The 26173-nt window shown below is 44.2% G+C and overlaps 1 protein-coding gene across 1 annotated transcript; it reads right to left on the reverse strand.

Annotated features, from left to right (window-relative positions):
* Nucleotides 1-6547: 6547 nt before the first annotated feature.
* On the reverse strand, nucleotides 6548-24787 carry PCMTD2 (protein-L-isoaspartate (D-aspartate) O-methyltransferase domain containing 2). Its single transcript, XM_020875352.2, has 6 exons — nucleotides 24679-24787; nucleotides 20400-20730; nucleotides 16344-16446; nucleotides 15365-15536; nucleotides 11383-11506; nucleotides 6548-9271 (listed from the first exon to the last, which is right to left on the reverse strand). The coding sequence occupies exons 1-6, from the start codon at nucleotides 24763-24765 to the stop codon at nucleotides 8892-8894; spliced, it is 1197 nt and encodes a 398-aa protein (XP_020731011.2). The 5' UTR covers nucleotides 24766-24787; the 3' UTR covers nucleotides 6548-8891.
* Between the last annotated feature and the right edge of the window lie 1386 nt (nucleotides 24788-26173).

Genomic DNA, 26173 nt, shown 5'->3' on the forward strand with positions numbered 1-26173 from the left:
AGAAGGAAAGAGTATGGTAAGCCTCTCAGGCACATGCTAATGAGATACATGTCCCCAGAGATGATCCCAACTGGGATTATCAGGCAGGGAGACCTGGGTGGGCAGCCCTAATCACATGGTTGCTTGTCTCATTGTGAGCCTTCAAAAGGCAGGACATACAGCCATCATCCTTGATAAGCTCCAGCTAGTAACTCAAGGACTAAAACCCGGCACAAACTCTAGCCAGGTTAACGGAAGCCCTACAAAAATATACAAGATTAGACCCCACTTCAGCAGAGGGTGCCACTGTCCTTAACACCCATTTTATCTCCCAGTCATCCCCAGATATCCGACTAAAACAGGCAGAAGGCGGCCCTCAAACCCTTCAATGAGACCTTTTAAACTTAGCCTTTAAGGTTTTCAACAACAGGGAAGAATAGGCAAAGCTAGAGAAGGCCAAACGAGATCAGGCCAAACACCACCTTTTAGCCACTGCTCTACATGGCTCCAAGCCTCCATCAACCAACAAAGACAGGAAGCCACCTGGGCCTTACTTCAAATGTGGCAAAGAAGGTCACTGGGCCTGTTTATGTCTAAAGCCGAGGCCCCCTCCAGGTCCATGTCCCAGCTGTGGCATAAAGGGACATTGGAAATTGACTGCCAAAATCCCACCCTAGAGATCCAGACATTCCCTTCTGGTCTCCGGCAGGGGTCCTCTGACCCAGCTCTGCCCAGGCTCCTTGGACTTGCCTTACAGACTCTATCAAACTAAAGAATTCTACTCTGAAAGACCTTATTCTAAAAGTCTAAAGACAAGCCACAAACTGGGAGAAAAATATCTGTAAACCACATATCTAATAAAGGATTTGGACTCAAAATAGACAAAGACCTCTAAAACAACCCCATAAAAAATGGGTAAGGATCTGAACAGACTTGTGACCAAAAGATATATACAGAGAGTAAATATCACATAAAAGTTATATTAAAATATCATAATACTAGGGGATTACAAATTAAGAGATATCACACTACACCAATTTGGACCACTAAACTCCATATATATGACAATATCAACTGCTGCAAAGTGAAGAACAACAGGAACTCTCCCTCACTGCTGGTGGGACACATGCACAGCCACTTTGTAACACAGTTGGGCAGTTTTCTCCAAAGCTAAACAAGCCTCACTTTGGGATTCAACAAAAGTTCAGTTCAGTTCAGTCATGTCCAACTCATTGCAACCCCACAGACTGCAGCACACAGGCTTCCATGTCCATCACCAACTCCCAGAACTTGCTCAAACTTATGTCCATCAAGTTGGTGATGCCATCCAACCATCTCATCCTCTGTCATCCCCTTCTCCTCCTGCCTTCAATCATTCCCAGCATCAGGGTCTTTTCCAATGAGTCAGTTCTGCGCATCAGGTGGCCGAAGTATTGGAGTTTCAGCTTCAGCATCAGTCCTTCCAATGAGTATTCAGGACTGATTTCCTTTAAGATTGACTGGTTTGATCTCCTTGCAGGAGATCAACAATAGTGCTTCCAATATTTAGAAAATGGCTTTGAAAATCCATGCCCAAATGCAAACAAGATGGACTTATACACAGCAGCACTATTCAAAATAGTTAAAAACTTGAAGAAATCAGGATATTCTTCAAAAGATGAGTGCGTAAGCAAATTGGGGTATGTCAAGGCAAGTAGAATCTAAGTGTTAGTCACTCAGTCATATTCAACTCTCTGCGATCCCATGGACTGTAGCCCCCAGTCTCTGTTCATGCAATTTATCCAGGCAAGAATACTGGAGTGGGTTGCCATTCCCTTCTCCAGGGGAATCTTCCCCACCCAGGGGTAGAACCTGGGTCTCCTGCATTGCAGGCAGATTCTTTACCAGCTGAGCCATAGAGAGGAATCCAAACAGAATATGCCACCCCAAAATATGCCTCTCTGGTGTAAGGATTTTTAAGTTACCTTTGGAAAAAAAAAAATCTCAGAAAACTAAGTAGCAATTGCCCTTTTATGAAGGACATTTTCAACAGAGAAATCTCCATATTTAAGGGCTATCCCTCTTTGCATCAAAAATACAAGGATAATTAAAACTCGAGTAACTCTAATCAGTGAAGAGGTCCCAACTTAAATCTGCAAACAATCATATCCTTCTTTACTCTGTTTTGCATGATAACCTGCTGTAACTGACTTCACCTCCCAATGCCTTTCCTCTGTTTTTAGCTGAAGATATTATTTAAGGTGATGGCTTTGGACATTTCAGGGAATCTCAGTTTTACTTCTTAGCAACCTGTATACAGGAGGAATTTCTTGTAGTTGTTTTAGTCACTAAGTCATGTGTGACTCCTTTTACAACCCCATTGACTGAGGCCTGCCAGGCTTCTCTGTCCATGGGATTTCCCAGGCAAGAATACTGGAGTGGGTTGCCATTTCCTTTTCCAGAGAATCTTCCCCACTCAAGGATCAAACCCATGTCTCCTGTATTGCAGGCGGATTCTTTACCACAAAGCAGCCTGTGAAACAGCACTTGGATTATCTCTTTAGTTACAGCATCAAATACATATGGCACTGACTAAGTACAAAATCTTAATCTGCTCCAGTGCTAAAAATTAATATCCCAATCATGCTCATACTGCTGCACTATCAGTGAAAAGGAAAAAAAGAGCAGTGAGTTTTTCTCCTTTCCTGTCCTGAGTGCAAGGAAGATAAAGAGAACAGTGAGCATGCCTGAACATTCCTAGTTCCTAACTCTGAATATGTGTAACTGAGTTCGCTTTTCTGCCCCCTAACTCTGCAGGAGCTACAGTTAACATTTTTTCCTTGGACTCTATGCTAAATACATCCCCTATCTGGTGTTTACCCTTACAACACTCTTCCCCTTGTAGTTACATATCAGAAAGAAGGCTGCAGAGCCACTGAACTGCCAAACTCAGCTACTGGGTCACTGAAGCCAGTTTACGATTGTCATTGAAAAAACCAAGAGGAAGAAATAAAGATCCTATTGTTGCAGGAAGGGGGGACCCCTTCCAGGGACCGAAACTGGGCTCTTGTCTAACACTCGGAAATGAATTGTCTGAGGAGACACACGTGCTGACAAAGCAAGAGATTTTATTGGGAAAGGGCGCCTGGGTGGAGAGCAGTAGGGAAGGGAACCCAGGAGAACTGCTCTACCGTGTGGCTCGAAGTCTCGGATTTTATGGTGATGGGATTAGTTTCCAGGTGGTCTTTGGCCAATCACTCTTTTTTTTTCATTTATTTTTATTAGTTGGAGGCTAATTACAATATTTAGTGGTTTTTGCCATACATTGACATGAGTCAGCCATGGATTTACATGTGTTCCCCATCCCGATCCCCTCTCCCACTTCCCTCCCCATCCCATCCCACTGGGTCTTCCCAGTACACCAGCCCTGAGCACTTGTCTCATGCGTCCAGCCTGGGCTGTTTATCTGTTTCACCCTTGATAGTATACTTGTTTCAATGCTATTCTCTCAGAACATCCCACCCTTGCCTTCTCCCACAGAGTCCAAAAGTCTTTTCTGTACCTCTGTCTCTTTTTCTGTTTTGCATATAGGGTTATCGTTACCATCTTTTTAAATTCCATATATATGTTAGTATGCTGTAATGTTCTTTATCTTTCTGGGTTACTTCACTCTGTATAATGGGCTCCAGTTTCATCCATCTCATTAGAACTGATTCAAATGAATTCTTTTTTTTTCATTTATTTTTATTAGTTGGAGGCTAATTACTTTACATCATTGCAGTGGTTTTTGTCATACACTGAAATGAATTAGCCATGGATTTACATGTATTCCCGATCCCGGTCCCCCCTCCCACCTCCCTCTCCACCCGATCCCTCTGGGTCTTCCCAGTGCACCAGGCCCGAGCACTTGTCTCATGCACCCAACCTGGGCTGGTGATCTGTTTCACCCTAGATAATATACATGTTTCGATGCTGTTCTCTTGAAACATCCCACCCTCGCCTTCTCCCAGAGTCCACAAGTCTGTTCTATACATCTGAGTCTCTTTTTCTGTTTTGCATATAGGGTTATCGTTACCATCTTTCTAAATTCCATATATATGTGTTAGTATACTGTAATGGTCTTTATCTTTCTGGCTTACTTCGCTCTGTATAATGGGCTCCGGTTTCATCCATCTCATTAGAACTGATTCAAATGAATTCTTTTTAATGGCTGAGTAATATTCCATGGTGTATATGTACCACAGCTCCCTTATCCATTCGTCTGCTGATGGGCATCTAGGTTGCTTCCATGTCCTGGCTATTATAAACAGTGCTGCAATGAACATTGGGGTGCATGTGTCTCTTTCAGATCTGGTTTCCTCAGTGTGTATGCCCAGAAGTGGGATTGCTGGGTCATATGGCAGTTCTATTTCCAGCTTTTTAAGAAATCTCCACACTGTTTTCCATAGTGGCTGTACTAATTTGCATTCCCACCAACAGTGTAGGAGGGTTCCCTTTTCTCCACACCCTCTCCAGCATTTATTGCTTTTGACTTTTGGATAGCAGTCAACCTGACTGGCGTGTAATGGTACCTCATTGTGGTTTTGATTTGCATTTCTCTGATATGAGTGATATTGAGCATCTTTTCATGTGTTTGTTAGCCATCTGTATGTCTTCTTTGGAGAAATGTCTGTTTTATTCTTTAGCCCATTTTTTGATTGGGTCATTTATTTTTCTGGAAGTGAGCTGCAAGAGTTGCTTGTATATTTTTGAGATTAATCCTTTGTCTGTTGCTTCGTTTGCTATTATTTTCTCCCATTCTGAAGGCTGTCTTTTCACCTTGCTTATAGTTTCCTTTGTTGTGCAGGGCCAATCATTCTAATTCAGAGTCTTTCCTGGTGGCGCATGCATGGCTCAGCCAAGATGGATGATAGCGAGAGGGATTCTGGGAAGTGGATGGACACGCACTGTCTTCTTTTGACCTTTCCCGAACTCTTCCCGTTGGGGGTGGCTTATTAGTTTCGTATTCCTTATCAGGATCTCCTGTCATAAAACAGCTCATGCAAATGGTTACTATGGTGCCTGGCCAGGGTGGACGGTTTCAATCAGCATGCTTCCCCTAACACTATCACCTTTGTTTCTCATCACCAACTCCTGACTGTGAGCCCTTGCCTTATAAGTCCCTAGACTCTTCATGGGACGGGACGGGGCATCACTCTTGAGGAACAAACCTACTGTGTTCCCCTCTCTGCCAGCTGAGAATTAAAGCCTCCTTTCTGTTTCCTCCAAACTCTGTCTTGGCTTCAATGCAGAGAGAAGGCCAAGATTTTGGCCAATGACAATACCACTAACCTGATTATCAAAAATCACATAATCTGGATTAACACCACTACTCACCGCCTACTAAGTAGTCTCACAAGCCTACTCCTGCTTAAACAATTCAATGATAACAAAGTTCCAAAAGGAAAGCTGAGGTTCTGGGCTTTGGCTTGAGACAGATGCTGGCTTGGCGAAAACAGCAGGTTCCGTTATCACTGACAGCCTACGGCACAGCCGGGGGACATGAAGGCCAAGGAAGGAGGGTTGACTGAGAATCAGGCGCTGCAACCACCTGTTCAATGCCCTTGCAGTCCTCCCATGACAGCAAGCAGCCCTTCACTTGCAAAAGGCACAGACCTCATTCATGTCCCTGGTGGTGGGGGCGCAGGAGTCACACCTGCCCCTGGCTGCATTCCTCACCCAGGCTCCAAGACCAGTATTGCTCATTTATCCCGTTTCCTCCCTTCTTTACAAAGAGCCGAGACTACATGCTATGGTGGTAAGGAAATTCTTGCTCAGCGACGCACTGAGAGGCTCAAGGGTTACTCCCTTCATGGAATCCAGGATTGGCAGCTCTCAGAGCCCACACGGGTGCATGTGGCTCCCCAAGACCAGGCAACCACAGTGTGAACCTCCCCTGGACAGGCCCAGTTGCTCCCATATCTTTGAGTCTTAATGAGTATGACTGTCAAAAGTCTGTGACAACTGGAGGCCAAAGGATTGCAGGGCCACAGAGTTGCTGGACGGTTGATGTGAAGAGGGACACACAAATGTTTAGAGCGTTAATGTCTCTCTTGGCAGGCCACAAGGCTGTGAGGGGAGGTCCTTTTCTCAACCATGAAGACGCTGGTAACTGAAACATACTGGACCACAATCCTTAGACCCCCGACCTTAAATCTGGACCATGGCCCTGGCCTGACCCCCAACCAACCCTACACCTAAACCCTACCCTCACCCCTATGGCCCTATAAGATATGCTGCCATTATCCAATTATCTTTTATTTAATATTTTCACGATATGGGAAAACTGTACCAAGAAACTAACCAGACACTCTATAGACAGCTATGTTCACACAGTCTGACTTTGTCTATTCCAACTTCCTGTGTTTAATTACAAATCAGGTCCCCCCAGGTGTGCTAAAATGGTACAGAATTCAGCAATAATACAGTGAAAGAAAACACACGATCCTAACTTTTTAAAACCTACTTTAAAAGATTTTTTGGAAAAAAAAAAGTAACCAAGAATTTTAATTCCACACAGGAAACAAAAGCAATTCCAAGAAGGCTAAAGTGTCTTAACTACCTTTATTGGAATCTTTTGAATATCAGCTTAATAAAGTCTTTGTTTCCTATTTCTTGCATTAATCCCCTGAAAGCTCCAGACTGGCAGAAATACTAAGTACACAGCTGATTTCTATATGACATTCTTAATATTTATAAATTTATTCTTTGTTTTGCACATGTCTATGGCTTTACTACTTTCAAGACAAAAGTCACATATAAAAATACAGACTACTCAAAACATAAAAGTCAGCCGATGTCTATGGTTTACAATGCAGAGCTTGCAGACAACACAGACTATATATAATTCATGTTTTTGAAAACAGAAAGCACTCAACTCTAGAGAAAGGTGCTAATACATGGGGAAGCTCACTGATGACTCTCCTTTATGTTTATAATATAGATCAACACCAAATTATTTCACATATACTATCTATCTATATATATTTCCTTTTTTTTTTTAACCAAATTCTGGTGTAAAAGTCACAAACCAACATGTAGATACAAAATGTTAGGAAGGGTTTAACATATATAGGGGAAAATAATGTCTTACGCATTGTAAAGAGTTTTTACAATCCAGCATAAAGGCAAATGTGGTTGAAAAAATAGGGAAATCCATAAACAATAATAGAAAAAAATTCAGTCAAGCCACCTAATATCAACAGATTTCCGACATCACTTATTTAACATTATGTTCAAAAACGTGTATGTGCTGCAGAGGTCTCTACAAATCAATCAGAATAACGTCAACAAGATCTGCAAACAGAAGCCTTAGCAAGTAAACATGACTCATGCTTCTGTCTCTGAGAGAATGAGGCTTGACTTCCAGTGAAAGGCAGGTGAGCACAGCAGTGAAGAAACCTTCTTTACAACAGCTTAACTGTACCAATTTAGGGCGCTGTACACATTTCCCCAGCTATGTGTGCACACAGTATTCTATGATAAAATGATACAATTTTTTTTAAAAAGCATAAATGAAAAAAAAAAAATAGAACTCAGTGAAGCTAGTGAAACCACAAAGGCATTGAACTCCAGAACATTTGAGAAGCTAAGGGATAAAATTAATCGTAAAATCTGGATGATCAATCTTCCATCAGCACTCTTTCGGATTTACTTTTAAGACTGTATACTAGTCTTTGGATAAAATTGAAAAGTCTGACAAGAACTGATGTTTTGGAAGAAGCAGTGTCGCCTATAAACATCCTGCCACCTGACTAACAGGACAGCCTCTGCTTCAAGACCCAGGACATAAGACAGGAAGATCTCAACACACAGGCCTGGGGAAGACGGACTGCACGTATCACTGTTGAGTGAAACCCCTCTACTGCAAGAGCTACTGATCATTTATGTTTGTTCTTAAAAAAAGTTACAAAACTAACCAATCTTTTTTTCCCAGAATTATAAAAGATAAAATCTATGAGTCAGTACTGTAATGTAATTACAGAAAAATAGCCAACAGAAGAAAAATCCACGGGCTGTCCACATCATTCCCAATCCACTTCCTGTAGCCAGTACCTTCCATGTGCTCTGAAGACAGAGCCTCAGAAACCGTCACCTCAAAGCTGAATCAATGATCATCTCTGTCACTGTGGCACAAGCAATGTAGCTTCTTTCTTAACACGACACTGGCTTCCTTCTTCAGGATCTTCTTTGATGGTATTACTCAACGCCGGTTCTTTTAAAGATAACAAAGGTGTCACAAAAAATTCCTTGGAAATCCTCTGCAATTCCACAAAGACATCTGGCAATTTCATACTTTCATTCCTCCCCCCATCACAATTTTTCTTTTTCTAAATTACAAGTGACAACTCACATAAGATTTCGTTAATTTACTTAAAATAAGGGAGGGCTTTTCAGTGGCTCCCCACTCCAGATAACTGACAGATTTAGTGAAATTTTCATTCAGTTTCACTTATCAGTGAAACTCAGTGCCAGTAATTAAAAGGTTGATACTATAAAATTCAAACTTGGGCATAGGCGTGTCCCACTCAGAAAAGATTTTATAGAGTTAAAAACTTGTGCTTTCTGTCTCACATTTTATAAGTAACACAGGTTAATTTCAACTTCAGTTTTCCTTTTTGATGCAGGGCATCTCGTAAGGAACAGCCTCCCAGCCGTCTCCACACACAGACCTCAGTGATTCCTGAGAGCAGGAAGTCAGCGGTTCCTCCAGGGGACTCTCGCCCGTTTGAGAAAACACTCTTAACTCACGGACTGTGTCCACAGAAGTCAGGCTGAGGGAGGAGCGCTCTAGAGGACAGTCAGAGCAGACGGATGCAGAGGAGCCCCTCGCTCGCCAGCGCCCCTGCCCTGGTGGCTCTCCAGGCAGGCTGGGTCCCCCCTGAACCACAGCCCTACTTCTCTCTGTAGTAAAGCAGGTAGTACTTCAAGGGGTCTGGCAGGGGGAGGCTCAGGACCTTCTCGCGCAGGGAGTTCACCGGGGGCTCAGGCTTGGCGTCCGGCGGGGTGGGCACCTCTTCTTCCCGCCGCTCCTCCTCCAGGTCTCCGGAGCTGTTGTCATCAGAGGGGTTAGAGATCCGACTGGCAAAGACCTCTTTGTCCAAAAAGACAATTGTTTCCATTCGGCGGCGGCGAACTCTCCTTCGTTTAAACCTGGGAGTGCTCTTCAGTCCATTTCCATTTTTGCTCACTGCTTCCTGGTGAATGACCTTCTTAATGGTGCCCCGGATGGCGATGCGCGCCAGGTCCTGGAGGCTGCGAACCGCCAAGGGTGCTGTGTGCAAAGAACAAGACTCAGTCTCACCTTCGTGACATCACAAGGTCTAGACATCTGAGAAAATTCTAACCTCATTTTCAATCACTGACAAATTTACAAACACATGACAAGAACAGGAGAGGGTTGGAGGCAAATGTTATCTATGCTCTAATTTGCATTCATATGGTATTTTTCAAAACATATTTTCAAATAAACTGACCCTTATATCAGATAAGGAAGCAGCACTGCTTGGACAATCAATCAGTGGAAGAATAGAACCAGGGTTATAGGGTTTGGTCCTCTGGCCTCTGGCTTCACTTCTCTATTTGCTGTGTTCACTGATGCATTCTCTCATCCAGCAGAAATACAGTGACCACGGGGCTCCAGCATTCTTTTATCTATTTTAATATTTTCACAGTATTTCAGGAATCTAAGTATTTGTTCCTTTTTTTATTAAAGTAGAGAACAAGCAGTTCCAAAACATTTTTAGGAACAAAATTCCCAAAGCACATCAAGGAAAAATAAAATCTGGCAATTAAATTACATGGCAATATAAAGTTTTTCTGAAGGAAAGAGAATTATTAGGGATCATGTTTTAAATACATTAAACTGAAAATGAGCTTCACTTTCTACCCCCCGAACCTAACCTCTCCAAAAAATAACAACCCACACTATAGAGAGTGCTCCTCTGCTGCCTGCAGTATCTCTTATCCAAACCAGAGAGGCCCTCACAGAATCGACTCCGCACTCGCTGCCCCACGGGAGCCCCAGGCTCCTTTGTCAGGACACGGGAGGGGCCCTGGCACTCACCTGCTCCTAGACACCCCAACACGGCATCCTGCCCCAATGCCATTCAGCGCTCCTCCAGCTGTGACCCCCCAGGACGCTTTCTCAGACCTCCAACAGCTAGCTCTGGCCTCCAGCTCACCCCAATGTGCCACTGGTGGAAGCCACCTCTTCCCCGGCCCCAGTCTCTCCTACTGCCTCTTCCTCTTCCACCCAGCCTGGCGTGTTCCCTAAAGAGGTTCCCCTCTGCCTATGCCTACTGATCCCTGGTTTGACATCCATCCCATGGCCTCAGGTAACACAAAGCAGTCAAAAGCTCCCTGGGTTCCAATCCAGGCCTGACTGGGGTCAGAGCCTCCCATACACCCACCTTCACAACATGCCAGCCAGCTGTGACTCCCACATCCTTCCTCAGAAAGGCCTGAGTCCCTGACGCTATGGAGTCCAGTGTCTTAGCTTTGGTCTTTATCTCCTGCCTGGAAAATCCCAAGGGTCTCCTGACTGGCTCCTGCCCACAGTCTGATCACCTGCCCATCCATCCAAGAGCTGACCCTCATCAACGTGACTCTACTAGTCTAGGAACCTCTGGCCCAGGAAATAAAGTTACAAATAACTGGAATGTTCACTTCAGGAGCCCTAAATAGCATCATAGTTGCTCATTGGGCCACATCTGCTTTGAAGCCCTGGCCTTAAAACCTGCATCTCCAGGTGCCCTCCACCCCATCATGATCCTGTCCAGGCATGACCAAGACACTAGTCTCAAGTCCAGCCTGAGCCCTCACCTTCCAAAACTCTGCAGAGGCTCTGGACAGCAGTGCTCTCCCCACTGCAGGTCACATCTGCCTCCTTGTTCTGAAGGCATTTTCAGGGAAGCAAGCACTTGATAAAGTCATCTTCCCCTGACCACCAGGGAGTCTAGAGGCGCCACATCTTCTATTTAAAATATGGGACAGGCTCCACCACCTACATGATGAACTCAGGTCTAAGCACCTGCCCACCCAGTGCTTCCCACAACCTGACTGCGCACATCAGGTCCTCCAGCTGACAGTTACCTGCCTCAGCTCATGCTTCTCTTCTATTTTTTTCTCTTTCTAGAAAGTTTCCTTTCACCCTTGAATATTAAGCTCAAATGACCAAAAATAACTCAAAATAAGCTAAAAACTGATTATAATTTTTAAATGATTTCAAGGGATTTTTTTAAAAAACCACTTGTAAAACTTTAAGGCTTCTGTGAGTGGAAAAATTCTCTTTAATATTAAAAGGTTCCTGATGAATTTTGTTTCCCTTCAAATTCTAGAAAGAGTAAAAAGATTTAAAAGGTAAGTAAGAATCTCTGCACTCACGTAACTGGACGAGCCTCGACTTCCCGGACTCGGACTGGCAGGGCTGGATCAGCGGAGCAAAGGAGACAGCCAGAATCTTCTTGGTTTCCCAAGCAGAAGGGCCAGTGCGTGTTATCTTAGTCAGCTATCCCAGAGATTAAAATGAGAATATTCAAAAGATTTGACCACTGGTAGTTTATATTTAAATATAACCACTCCTATATGACCAACCTAGACAGCATATTAAACAGCAGAGACATTACTTTGCCAACAAAGGTCCATCTGGTCAAGGCTATGGTTTTTCCAGTGGTCATATATGGATGTGAGAGTTGGACTATAAAGAAAGCTGAGCGCCGAAGAATTGATACTTTTGAACTGTGGTGTTGAAGAAGACTCTTGAGAGTCCCTTGGACTGCAAGGAGATCCAACCAGTCCATCCTAAAGGAGATTAGTCCTGGGTGTTCATTGGAAGGACTGATGCTGAAGCTGAAACTCCAATACTTTGGCCACCCGATGCAAAGAAGTGACTCATTGGAAAAGACCCTGATGCTGGGAAAGATTGAGGGCAGGAGGAGAAGGGGACGACTGAGGATGAGATGGTTGGATGGCATCACCGACTTGATGGACATGGGTTTGGGTGGACTCCGGGAGTTAGTCATGGACAGGGAGGCCTGGCGTGCTGTGGTTCATGAGGTCACAAAGAGTCAGACATGACTGAGCGACCGAACTGAACTGAACTGATATACAATCTAAAAAAACACAGACACTAAAGATGAAAACACCTGACAACGCGGGCTTCTGTCTTGACATGACCAGAACGACACCTAACTTAGCGATATTCTTGCAAAGGTACTCCAGGTCCTAGTACAGAAGTTAAGGAAACAATGAGAGAAGGAATGTGGGGAATCTGATAAGACAAGCTTCTTACAGACTCTCCAAAGAAGTCACTGTTGTAGGGGAAACGTAAGGAGACCAGGGTGATCCTAAAGTAAAAGTCATTAAAGACACAACCACCTGCAACCTTCAACCTAGACTGAGTCCTGGCTGTTGTTCTGGGGGATGGGAACTACAAGAAGAGACCATCTTGCCCCCACTGAACAGCAGCTACCATCACAAATCAGTGCTGCTTTCTCAAAGGTGAGCGGGCCACCCTGCATGTGGGTACCTGGCCTCACTCTCGGAGGTGCACATCGATGTGTCTAAAGGGCTTCCAGGGGTGCAGCCCCCATGGGACACCGGGTTGTCTGGCTGACACGCTGCAGTGTAGGTCAGCCAGATGGTTCCTGTGAACCACAGCACAAGGAGCACCTCGAGAACTCGACTGGACAACACGGTCACGCATGTGCTCCATGACTGTGCCAGGTTCTGAACGGCCTGAACAGTTCACAGTAGGATTTCTGGTCAGCTTTGACAAGCCACAATGATTGCGCTCTCATCTAAAAATATCTAAGCTAGCAAAATCCTCTAAAAACTAAGACTGTGTCCTGGATCTCAGAACTAAAAGAACTAAGTATTCATGTACCAGACAAATATCAACAACTTACAACATTCCTATATACCAACAAATCTTTTTTTCAAAAATTTTTTAAAAGGAGAGCTTCTAGTTATCATGAACGTGAAATATTTGAATTTAATCAGTAAACTATGTGTAAACCTGTAAACAAAACTATAAATCCCTATTTCATGTTGGAGTATTCATCTGCATGAATACTAAAAAGATGTCTTCGATCCCTCATTCATCTAGATGTTAACACAATGTAGTTCTGCAACACAACACAGACTTCTAAACTAATTTGTATAAATAAATACGTACTTAAAACAATATTCTGAGAAAGAAAAGCAAACACAGGGACATCTGGCCCTATCCTGCAAACTACTAAAACAGCAATAAGAACAGATTCCTGGCGACCTGCCTCTGAAATGGCCAAGGTTAAACAGCCTCTGGTCAGGCACTCCTGGCAGGAGGTCACGAATTCAGATAAAACCAAGGTAATGTCCACAGTCTGTACAGGCTCTTCACAGCAGCACTGTTTCTAACAGTGAAAGATGCCTATTTGAAATAACCACAGCCTTATACACCCCTATCCGAAACAGCCACAGTCTTATACACCCCTATCCGAAATAGCCACAGCCTTATACACCCCTATCCAAGATAGCAACAGCCTTACACACCCCTGTCCAAAACAGCCATGGCCTTATACACCCCTATCTGAAATAGCAACAGCCTTACACACCTCTATCCAATACAGCACAGCTTTATACACCCCATCTGAAACAGCCACAGCCTTATAAATCTCTATCCGAAACAGCCACAGCCTTATACACACCTATCTGAAACAGCCACATTCTTATACACCAACAAAAATTTTAATAAACAAAACAGGGATAAAAAAGAATTTCTAGCTATAATGAACATCACTTTTTTAAAAACTAAATGATTATAAAACTTATCAACTCTCATATGTATGAACGGGTGGGTGGAGTGTAAAAAAGTGTGTACCCTCACTGAAAATTTTTTTAGCTTCTACTTTCTTAACGAAAGATAAACCAAAAACAAACAAAAAATGAGTCACCTACAGGTGAAGGAAGCAGAGAAGAGGGGACATACACAGAATAAAATTCTGAGTATTCCTTGCTTAGACTTGGGAAACTTAAAACTATTTTACAAAGTTGAGATCCCCAAAATGGCAACTTCTCAAAACTAAAAGAAAAGAAAACAAATGAGCAGTTCTTTGGGGCTGGTGCCATAACTTCACACAGAGGTGCAATTCCCAGTAACTTAAAACATAGTAATTTGAACATCTCTAGTGGAATATAAGGACAATACAGTGGGGCCCCCAAGCCACTCCCTCACAAAACAAGAAAAATCTTGCACTAGTTTCAGAATTCAGATTGCTACTGATGACACCATGCATTGCAGATTAACAGTAAGCCGGGTGGTTGGGGATCAGGACTTTCAGTTTGAGAAAAAAGTACTACTGATGTAACACTAAAATGTGAGAAAAAAGAACCCTGGTCCTGATCTTGATTTGGAAGTACTGATATGAACTTATGGTGTCTTTTCTCTCCAAAACATCAAACCAAAAAAAAAAAAAAAAAATGTGTGTGTGTTGGGGCAGTGGGTGGCAGTTGACTCCCAAGCATTAGTGGTCCATCAGAAAAACGAACAGGGACCCACAACCACCTTCGAGATCCCAACTGTGGTGTCTAAACACCAATTCCCACCAAATTGAAAACAATCAGGGATTATTCATTTTCAGAAAAAGTTAATTGCAAGTCTGGAACGTCTTCTTACCAGAAATTAACAAAACTATCAAAGATTCTTGAGGCTGCAGAGTCCAAGAGCCAATGTGGAGAGGCAGCCATGGCCAAAGTGAGACAGTGTGAACTCTGATAAGGGTCACACAGAGATTAAAATATTAAGTATGCTTTTGCATGAATTCATTTTGCTAAAAAAATCAAGCAAAACCTCACTGGTTACTATCTTTGGCAGATGCTAGGAAACCAATTATTGAGAAAAACTGATAAACAAAGGTTAATAAGAATCAGAATTTATCCTGTACCTCCTTTTATAAAGTATACCTCAAGGTAAACAAATAACTAATGAGGGTGTTTCTCTCCATCTGTGTATTCCGACTACTAAATAAAGAGAAATGACAGAATGAGGAGGTATCATTCTACGGCCCTTAACAAAACAATGGATCAGGGCCAGTCACACTGCCAGCATCAGAAAGAAAGAACAGGCAAGATCTTAAATAAGGAAGAACTCTGTAACTGCTGGCAAGTATTCAGGTGTCCTTTCTCCTCCAAAATAAATCAAATCAGAACATAAGCAAGTCCTCAGGATCCGCCCCACCTTGGCCTCTCTCTAGCCTGTTTTCTCATCTGCGAGAGGAAGGGATTTGTAACAAGAGTTACAAGAGAAAATGCCTGTCAACTCCCCAGAACAGACCTCAGCAGACAGCTGAGTGCACAAAAACCACCGGTTACAAGAGGACCTGACCTTCTCTTCCAGTGGCATGACCAGGATGCCCCCGACCTTGAGGAGACTCTTCATGTACTCCTCGTGTTCCTTCTGCACGCCTGCCCCGCAGTACACCCGGTCATACTGAGAACAATCTGGAGAAATCTCCAGGCAATTGCCAGTAACAAAAGAGGGTTCACAGAAGTCAAACCTGAAAGCAAAAGATGTTTTCCACAACTAAATATATCATGTTATAACAAGTCTATATAGTAAATCTACGTTAAACATAGGTTATGTTTTCACTGTACAATCCCACAATGACATAAATAAAATTAAGAGTCAGAAGCTGGGACACCAGACTTCTGAAAGAACTATGTGAGTAATAAACAGAACTCTAGAAACTCCAAAGAAAATATTATGAAAGTCAGTATCATAAACACAATCCAAGCTTAAGTCACCCAAGCTCCAAGCATATCACTATCTTTGCTGTTATGATTATCTTATTATCTTATATCTTCATTATCTTTTACTATCCTATCTTGCTTTATATCTTATTCAAGATCTACTAACAGAGTAAAAAGAGAAAAAAATGTATTTTGTTTTTCTAAATTTTAATCCCCAAGTAAGAACTTAAATGCCTTGTTTTAAAATGGCAAAAGCTAGTTACATGGCACATTTAAAGACAAGTGCAACAATTCCATTTCAGAAACAAGGACATGATAAAATGCTGCCTCTATTGGAAACATGAAAATTAAGAAAAAATGAACATTCTATTTCCTTCTCTTACACTGGTGATAAATTACCTTTATTTAGGTATCATAATTCAAAAAAAAAAAGGCCTTAAAAACACAAAATATTTTTAAAATAACTAGAACATATACACACATATCACTGACTCACCTGCCACAGTTTAATCACAATTGCCAGAACATGAACAGTAATAAACTGATTTCTTTCCACTCAATCCAAAGTTTAAGTTATAACTGACATCCAGACCCATGGACAGTTTTGGTCTTACTTGTCAAAGCTGTCGCTTGTCCTGATGAAGAAGTCCAGCTTCTGTTTTGCATACTCTGTCACATCTGAATGGAGTTCCACCCCGTGGTTCACTCCAAAAGGGCCTAAAAGGTTTCAGAATAAGAAAACATACAGAAACAGGACAAGAACCCCCACTCTTTATTTCTATTTCATCAACTGCAACACATTTGACTGGACGTGTATAATTACAGAAATTCACATTTATTAGGCCGAAATCACCCAATCCAATCTTTAAGTATGCAGACTAGCCTCTGCTCACCACATCATCAATACTCCTTACATGGCACTACCAACTCACAGCTTCCTAAAGCCTTGATCGTCCTATCCTCAAACTTTTCAAGAATCATCTGAAAAGGTAAAACAGCCAAGGTCTGAAACCAAGAGTTTCAGGTGCCACTAAACCAGTCAATCCTAAAGGAAATCAACCCTAAATATTCACTAGAAGGACTGACGCTGAAGTTGAAACTCCAATACTGTGGCCACCTGATGCAAAGAGCCAACTCATTGGAAAAGACCCTGACGCTGGGAAAGACTGAGGCTGGAGGAGAAGGGGACGACAGAGGATGAGATGGTTGGATGGCATCACCAACTCAATGGACACGAGTTTGCGCAAACTCCGGGAGATAGTGAAGGACACGGAAGCCTGGCGTGCTGTAGTCCATGGAGTCACACAGAGTCGGACACAACTTAGCAACTGAACAACAATGAATTAAAGAAACGTGTCTTTGCAAAAGAAAGTGGACACAAGTCTTTTTTCCAATAAAGGTCTCCCCAAACACTCAAATGTGGTATTTAATCCTCACAAAATAGTTTTAATCATCATCAAAATAAAACTGTAACTCCAAAGTCACAATGGAATATTTTTTAACCAAAATAAATTTATCAGGGACTTCCCTGGTAGTCCAGGGGCTAAGACTCCACACTCCCAATGCAAGGGGCCAGGTTCCATCCCTATTCAGGAAACTAGATCCCATATGCCTCAACTAACACCCAACACAGCTAAATAAATGAAAGAATGAAAGAAAAGAAAGAAATTTATCAATAACTGGAACTAAAGTTATGAGAAAAGTTAGGAGCCCACGTAATGATAAAAGTGCTTCCTCTACATACAAATGCCTCTGGTTAAATCTCAGTGAGAACTACTGACACAAAACAGCTTCACTGAATCTCTCAGTTTTAAGAATCCATTTGTATGAAGGTCAAAACAGCCAACACTCATCTGTGTGATAGAGGTGAGTATACTTCCCCCTGGAGTGGATGGGGTCCTACTATTGGAGGGGCGGCCATGGGAACCTCTGGGGCACAGATTCTGCTCTGCATCTTGTTCTGGGTGGTGCTTATATGGAGGAGGATGTAAAAAGTCACCAAGCTTCATACTTCATACTGCATTCATACATGCTTCATGTAACTTTGTCAAGTTACTATGGGTAAGTTATATCTTGATTTTTAAAAAATCTGCATGAGAAAATGAACATGGCATGTAGGGTTTTATTTAGAAGACATACATACAAAGTCACAATGTAACACTCAACCCTACATCCAACAGAAACACTGGTAAATGCAGCCATCTGTGCACGGCACACACATCTCTGCTTCCACTGATCACCTGGTCCCTTCCCGGTGCAGCAGCTCCCCCAGATGCAGGCTTCCCTGTCTCTACTGGACGACTCACCCGCTCTCCTTTCTCAATGCCTCCCACACAGAGTGGCTGCTAAAACAGCCTCTCATCAAAACACAGCCTACTTGAGAAGTCACATTTCCACTGTTTATGACACCACATCCACATTACTTCCTGCCCAATCTCACCACTCTCTTGGTCACTTGCCAGAGACCAAGAAAACATGCATTTACTTCCCCCTCATCATATTCTCATTAGCCCCTCAGCTCTGTTAGACTCTTACTGAGGACAAGAAGCTTCAGACCAAACAAAGTAATGACACATATCTCCAACCCACTCCAATAAAAAGTTGACTGAGAGGGGAGGAAGGATGGGACGGGTCAGGATGGTGGTACCAAGGACACCACCCTGAAGCTGGTCCCGCAAGGCCCCCCAGACAGAGCAGCTCCCACGTCACAAAACAACGTCAGATGAAGCTCACAAGTGCTGCCTCTCCCCCCGCCCCCCGCTGTCCTGCCAACTGGAACCTCGAGAAAGGAGCACCCTCAGCAAGGCGAGGCGTCGCAACACAAGCACAGCAAAGTGGCAGAAAGGCAGCAGGGCAGAGGGAGTAAGGACCCCAAGTCACCCCAAGTCAGATAAAAGACTTCAGGCACTGGGAGACCAGCAAAGTCTCCACCTCGGCAGTGAGCAGCATGAAGGTGAATAAACCACAGAGGGAGGCCTACGACACACAGCAACTGGGCAGTGAAAACGGTCCAGTGCCTGTACCCTTCACCTGCAGGTCCGAGACTCTACCCATGAAATCAGACTCTCAAGTTACCACCTTCAAATACATCAAAGCAGCACGCAGTGTCCATTACAACCAAAAACACAGCTTTCCTTCCTTCAGAACTCTCCCTCCTGACATCCAGCAAAACCCCCAGAAAAGAGAAAGTGGGGGCTCAGAAAATACAAGCAACAATATCCGTCATGAGTGTTTCTTTATGACTTTCAGAGAATGTCAAATGCACCAGGTCAGTTGAAGATGACTTTAAGTCATCCTTTCCTAAGCATTTCGTTTTTTAATAGCATTTCCAATCTAATCAGTTTGATAACCCTCCCCCTCCCCCCAAATACCACCTTATCCTTAGCTCCTCCAATTTTCAGCTCCAACAGCAGGAATTACAATTCACTAATTCCAGAATGATGAAAAACCTGAGCTCTCTTTGCAAAGCAGTCTCAATCCAAGACAAGTTCAAAAAGCATTTAGCCTAAAAAACACAAGAAAACAAAAAACTACACATTTAATAATCTGAGGATATAGCCCAAATTTATATTTTATAGCCCAAAGTCAGATGATCAGAATCTCAAAACTTTACCAAATTCTGAAATATATGAACTTATAAAGCAACCAAAAATTTCATTCCATACCCACAAAAGCAACAGTGACTACTAAGATTTTCTAAAGTGCCTGTAATAACCACAGAGAAACAATGTTGTAATGTACTGCTAATGATTAAACTTGACTTTTAAGCTGTTATTACTTGAAATCACCAATATTCAGAGTCTTACACTGACTTGATAACAATGTTAAGATACAGAAGCCAAAAACTTAAGATATTTAGCAAACCTTGTCAGTTCCAACATCCACGTGTACCAAGACCCCAGCAGCCTCAAGCCAGCCATGTCTTCCTCCACCCAGGGGCACCAGCCCACTTCCTCCGCAGTGCCCTTTCCTAAAGCACAGAGCGGCTCCGGGCCCTCCTCTCGCAGAACTGTTCACCTGACTCTGAATGAAAACAGACACCTGTCCCCTACTACTGTATTTAACATGAGGTAGGAATCTTTAAAAATCTTCAGGAGTCTGATAATGATGTTTCAGTATTAAAATGGTCAGTTTCCATGTATAATCTCACAACTTATATGTTTGAGAAAACAGGCTAAAATGGCTTCAAATAGCATAACTTGTGAAATCTTTCCTACCCCTGGAATACATTTGAAAATAACTTACAAGTAATAACTCCTTTAGTATTAAAACAAAAAAAAAAAAAACAAAAACTGCTTGGAAGAACTTTAACTGTCAGGGACTTTAAAGTTAATTATTCCAGTTTAGAGACAATGACAGGCAGACTGAGTGATTGTATTAATTGAGAAATCACCATAAGGTCCAGATTTATACAATCTCTAGGTTCTCTGCTGTCCAAGAGGTTTTGCTGGTCAGATGCTGGAGGTACAGGTGCAGGCAACAGGAAAGCTCCAGAGGGACTCTTCTGTTCATTACAGCAATTTCTCCATTAATACCATCTCCCCCCAACCCAAGAACTGTGTGGACACCACAATGGCTGGGCAGGCCAAGGGCAGTTACAACTCGGCCCCCACTAAGGACAGGCCGCCAGCAGGCTCTCCCTCCGGCACGTGAGACAGAGCCAGACTCACCGAGGATGAGCCCCACCATGGAGCTGAGGTAGCCAGTGCCACTGCCCAGGTTCAAGAATGAGAGACCAGGCTGCAGGTCCAGGGCCTCCATCACCTCCGAGTAGATGCACGGAGCAGAGAGGTGGATGTTGCCATGCTTCCATGCTAAATCTTTATATGCGTTCTCTTTAAATTCTTCGAGGTAATAGTCTGCACGGTCAATAGCTCGGAAGGCCTGCTCCACCAGCTCAGAGCGGATGTACTGCGCCTCCTTCAGATTGTCTATCAGCTCGTCGTTGTCCTCACCAGCACTCACCGCGCCTCCCATCTTTGAGACCACGCTCAGGCAAAGCTGCAGTTTTAGAATTTTCAAAAGAGCTATTCACATTAAAGGTTACAGCAGAACAATAAAAGTCCTAAACACACACCAATTTCAGATTCTGAATTCTAAAAATAATACAGATGGAATACACTTAGTCAACACCCAGCCCCTTACACGACCTCGCTCCACTTCCAAGGATGCCAGACCCAGAACAACAACAAAAAAGTTATATTTCAAATTTAATTATATCCATCCAAAAATAAGTTGTAACTTATAATATCAACTGAATACAAATGAACATGTGATACCTAACACACAGCTGCCAACTAAAAAACATCATTAAAGAATTCGAGACTTTACTAAAAGTCATCATTCTAGAAAGTCAAGCAATTAGGATTAAAAATATCTTGCTTATACATCTATCTTAACAAGGATATTTCCACATATGGAAAAATAATTGAATGTAAACATGAAAAGAGGGCAGATATATTTACTAAAAAATCATTCTAAGAGGAATCTTTTTTGAATATTTCGAGTGCTATAGATCTTCTGTAAATAAATCTTTAAAAGCAAAAAGTTAAAAAAAATTAAATTCAGGTCAATAAATACTAAAAAGGTATTCACTGTTACTTTGAAATTCAAATTCAACTGTTGTCTTATATTTTGCCTAGCATTTCCAAATCCCACATGCCCCTAAATATCAAGTCAAGCAAACCATTCAACCTTTGCTTTGGATGTTCTGATGTGAAAACTTCAGGCCAAAACAACATCCACAAAACTCTCTTACCCGTGGAACATACTGTGACAAACACCTCATTTTAACAAATACAGAACTGTCTCAAGGCTGCAGCTAAGGAGCAGGAGCCTCCTAGAATTCCCTCAACTCCTGAGAAGTAGCTACCATGCCACCATTCCACCTCTTCAACAATAAAAAGCACATTTCTGCTCTCTTCCAAACTGCCTTCAAGAAGAAAAAGTGACATGTCCTCCTTGCTGAGCCAACTACTAAAATACAATGTATCCTCATATGATTCCTAGGGAAAATGATCCTGCATCTGTAGAGGTTTTACTCTTCTTGAACAACTCCAATTTTATACTCACCACAGGTAACTTTCACTTCATATAAAATGATAGTGCTTTACAAAACACTTGATATTAACTGCTGGGGGGGAAAAAAGAGAAAAACCTGACATCACAAAGGCTGATATGTTTTCTGAATCAGGATGATGTCCATAATGTTACATTTTTATTATTACAAAGTTTATGCTTGCTTCTCCCTCACAATCCTGAGGACTTCTAACAGCAGAATGAGAATCACAAAAACTGCCACTAGAAAAATTCCATACACACACCACACACACAAAACTAGCAACTGCGGTGGGAGAGCATGCCCCAGGAAAGAAAGTTAGCTGACCACATGCATGAATCTTCAGCTTCTCACAAGGACACACAGTGTGTGGAAGGTGGGGGCTTAACACAAGCACTCTTCCATTTTATGACTGGAGCAATCAATTCATCTTCATCGTCAAGATTTTAAAGCAGAATATGAGACTTCTCAAGTCACCAGGATGGCCCAGTTATTTGATTCTCACCCTGTTTTTAAGTTGTTTCAGAGCCTTTGATGGTTACAGACCACAGACAACTAACTCAGCCAGAAAGGATAAAGTGTTAATGAGGTCAAATTCAATCCTGGATGAACTACTTAGTTCTGAGGCTAATGCCTATACCCCTAGGCTAGGACAATCATCTTAAGATTTGGGTCACTAGCTAAAAGTGGAGTCCTGTTTGGTTGCTTCAGGGAAAGGTCTAGCTCACACACATCCTCCAGGGTAGATGTGAAAGCCACCTCTCCATCCAGAAGCCCCCAGAGTGTAATGTTTTATCCTCAGAAAGCAAACACCAAGGATATGATGGGTATGTTTCACTGTCTACCAAGTATTTATCCCTTATTTTCAACTCTGCCTCACTTTAAGATTTTAATCCACATGCAAAGGCTAGCTTTTTAGTAAAAATAACTACAAAAAGATTGTAGTTATTGTAGTGCCTGTAAAAAGATTACCGGCACCACCTGCCAGTCATGACCTCATTTTTGGCTTCACAACACTGTGAAGCAACTTGGGACTGAAAAGTTACTTTGCTCATGATCACACACCAGTCTGTAAGGAGAGTTGGCATTCAAACACAGGCCTGTGTTTTTTACCCTACACCAAATACTGCTTTGCAAAATTCTCAAGGGAGCAAAATTCTTTAACTTTGAACACACTGGTATCTCTATCCAAAACAACAGGCTAAATAACTATGTGGTAACCTTATCTGCTGCCACTGGTGGGCTGCACGTGACCATCCGCAAGATCTGATATTTATTATTAACTTTGCCTGGCAACCTAACACTTCCTCACACTGAAAACAATCATTGCTTATTACTAACCATCAATGTGGATCAGCTCTAATGCCACCAAAACACCAACAACCACCTAAGAGATGGCTTTGACAAACCAAATCTAGACCTACAATCCACTCTAATCCAAGTTTTCAAAGTAATGGCATATCATTTTCTGGATGCTTGACTGGTTACACTTTGTAACCCTTAATTCACCACTCCATGTAACTGGGCACTGCCAGCAGGACCATCTTACTCTCAGGCTGCTCCTTCCAAAACCAACAGCAAGGGCACAGGGAGGGGGTGGCTGAGCAGGAGTAGGAAGGTCTCAGACTGGCAGCCGAAGAGGCTGTCACAGGGGCCAGTTAACACAGAATGAAGCTCTGATAAGAGGGCCAAGATTCAAGTCTACACTCATCAGGCTACTTACTAAGGGCAACATGAACAAAGTAACTCAGGTGGAAGATAAGCTGAGGGGAAGAAAGCAAAATCACACCTCCTGTCAGAGGAATAAGGGAAGAAATGGAGACATTTCTCATTGTGAAAACCAGAACTCCTACAAGGAATGCAAGGGATTTGTTTTCAAATACTTGAAAGTCTGCCATATACACACTATTCATGGGCCTGAAAAAACCAGAGCAGTGGAACACATATTGGATGGAGAGCATTTCTACTTAACACACAAGAAAGCTTTCTAAAATCGAAGCTGGAAATACCGACACACTGTCAGAACAAGGAGTCTCTCCCGGCTAAGTGCAAGCATAGAGAAGCCAGGCGCTGGTCTCAGGAGCCTCAACCGTCCTCCCACCCGAGAGAGGCAAGTTCAAACTTGAGTTATAGGAACCTGCCGGTCTACCCAACACTAAAAATGCAGTTGCTTACTTCAGCCCCTCCCTGGCCAAAAAGAACGAAGAAAAGGAACCAAATGGGGATTTAGAGAAAGATCTTTTTTGAGGTGCAAATATCAACCTGGGAGAGACAGGCCCTGGCAAACACAAAACACAGGCCCCACAGCCAGGAGAGCTCCCTTCCCAACTGAAGACCTCTTCCAGGTCCTGCCTGAAGCCAAGTCCCCAAGGCTGGAAGGGTCAACTCTCCCTTAACAGACTCTTCCACCTTCTGAAAAGGCATAACCTGTTTCAAACCTCGGTAACTCTTCACGTGCAGCGCTAACTGTTAAGGTTTCCTACTTAGTAATTTAGAGGCGAGCAGCGCGTCTGGAGAGTTAAGTCAACCCAAGAGGTGTGAGCAATGCGCACGGAGACAGACCTCGGGAACCCCGGAAACCCGTCCCGGCTGACCCCCGAGGAGGCGGGAGGGGGGAGGGGAGCCGCCTGGGATCAGGAGGGGCGTTCGTGCTGGGGTGGGGGCGAGAGAGCAGTGGAAAAACACCGGAAGACGCGGGGAGGAGGAAGCGCCCTCGGGGGAGGGACCTGGAACCCGCTCCCAGCGGTAGGAAGGTATGGAGAGGAGGGAGGAAGGGAGAAGGGGCGGAGGGGACGCACCGCCCCCCTACCCCCGCAGGCCCGGCCGAGAGCCGCCGCGGCGGTTCTACCTCCCGCCTAGGCCGGCCCGCGAGATCGGCCGCCGGACCGCACCTGCAGCTCCTCCGGCGCCCCTCGCCCGGGAACCCCTTGCCCCGCAGCCTGCCGATTCGCAGCGCCGACCTCTGCCGCTGTAAACATCCGCCGCCCCACTGCGCCTGCGCGCGTAGCGGCCCTAATGCGCGTGCGCCGCGGCCCAGCGCCTAAAGGGGCAACCGCGCAGCTGGAGCCGCATCCTGAGGTATCGGCCCGCCCACCGAGCTGCTCCGATGCGGAGGTCAAAGGGCAGCCGCAGGTGAACGCTGTCACTTCCAGGCCCCGGCACGGGCCAAGAGCCAGCTGTGAGCACGACCGGCAGGGCTCACTCCTGTGGAAATGACCTTCCAGGAGGGGGCCGACAGGTGAGGAAGAAATGAAAACAAAGGCGATGGACAGTAACTGGCACGGTGGTGGCTACTGTGGCTTGAGTGACCCGGAAGGGACATTCAAGCGAAGATCTGCAAGAAAAGAAGCATCCAGCTGTGCCAAGAGAAGTGCAATGGCTTCAGGCCAGGGAGAGCTGAAGTGGCCAGGAGCCCCTGGCGTGCCCACCTCTGCGAGGGGTCCACTCCCATACCTGCTCACTCACCCTCACTGGCTTCACTGCCGCCTTCACCTGCGCCGCATCTTGATCAGCCCTTCCTGGGAGAGTTGTTCCCGCATCAGTCAGGATCTTTCTGCGTCTCAGAAGTGGCCTGCCCTTGCGTCCTGGCCCACTAGCAGATCCTCCAGGTTACCTCCCCAGCCACCCATGCAGCCCTGGGGCCTTCTGTCCCCTGATGCCACCCATTGTTGTGGGCTACCTGCCTGGCCCTCCCAGTAGACTCTGAGATCTGCCTCTATCCTACTTTTGCTCAGCACAAACCTCACATAGGTTTTCCAACTAGTTTTTAGCAACAGAACCCTTTGTTTAGACACAGCCCTGTATCTTACCCATATATTCTACGGCTACAAGCGTTGCTGTCTGGGCCCCTGCGGCCCCCACTTTCCTCCCTAGACTTGAGCTCCACTCGGAGCATAGTTTTCACCACTTTCCATTGTTCCAGGGAAGGCCTGCTGCCCTTGGTGGTCCACAGCCCTGAATCAGCGACCCTGAGGTTGCTGCCAGCATTGCGACAGTCACACTAGCCCTCTGAGCCCTTCCTCCCCAAGTGCCTGGGACTGTCTGCAACAGAGGCCCCGAAGCCATCCTTGACCTCTCCCTGCTGGGGAGCAGATACCCCTCCATACACCCCACCCTGCTTTGGTCTTGCTTCCCTCGTGTCTAATACTGAGGCCTCTTCACTGGCCTCCCCCCTCACATCTCACAGCCTTCCCTGGGCTCTGTCCAGGGGTCTTCCTAATATATATGACATATAACATACCATCAGTATTAGTCTTTGTAGAACGTCATGCTGAGCACTTTCCAGAGCTTATTTCCTTGCAGTGGATACTAGCATGCCCTCCAAGAAGGAAAGGAGCAGCCCGGATGGCGGGAGTTGGCCTAACTCACAGCAAGGCCCCGTGGTTG

This window comes from Odocoileus virginianus, chromosome 9 (genome assembly GCF_023699985.2).
Source record: "Odocoileus virginianus isolate 20LAN1187 ecotype Illinois chromosome 9, Ovbor_1.2, whole genome shotgun sequence".
NCBI classification, from domain to species: Eukaryota; Metazoa; Chordata; class Mammalia; order Artiodactyla; family Cervidae; genus Odocoileus; species Odocoileus virginianus.

What these genes read in the sequence shown, in the direction of transcription:
- PCMTD2 (XM_020875352.2), bottom strand. Translation starts at nt 24,765, where the DNA reads ATGTTTACAGCGGCAGAGGTCGGCGCTGCGAATCGGCAGGCTGCGGGG. An exon ending in GGGCGCCGGAGGAGCTGCAG is followed by an intron (nt 20,731 to 24,678) that starts GTGCGGTCCGGC and finishes CTAAAACTGCAG; the next exon opens with CTTTGCCTGAGCGTGGTCTC. An exon ending in GTCGAGGCTCGTCCAGTTAC is followed by an intron (nt 9,272 to 11,382) that starts GTGAGTGCAGAG and finishes CTTTGCACACAG; the next exon opens with CACCCTTGGCGGTTCGCAGC.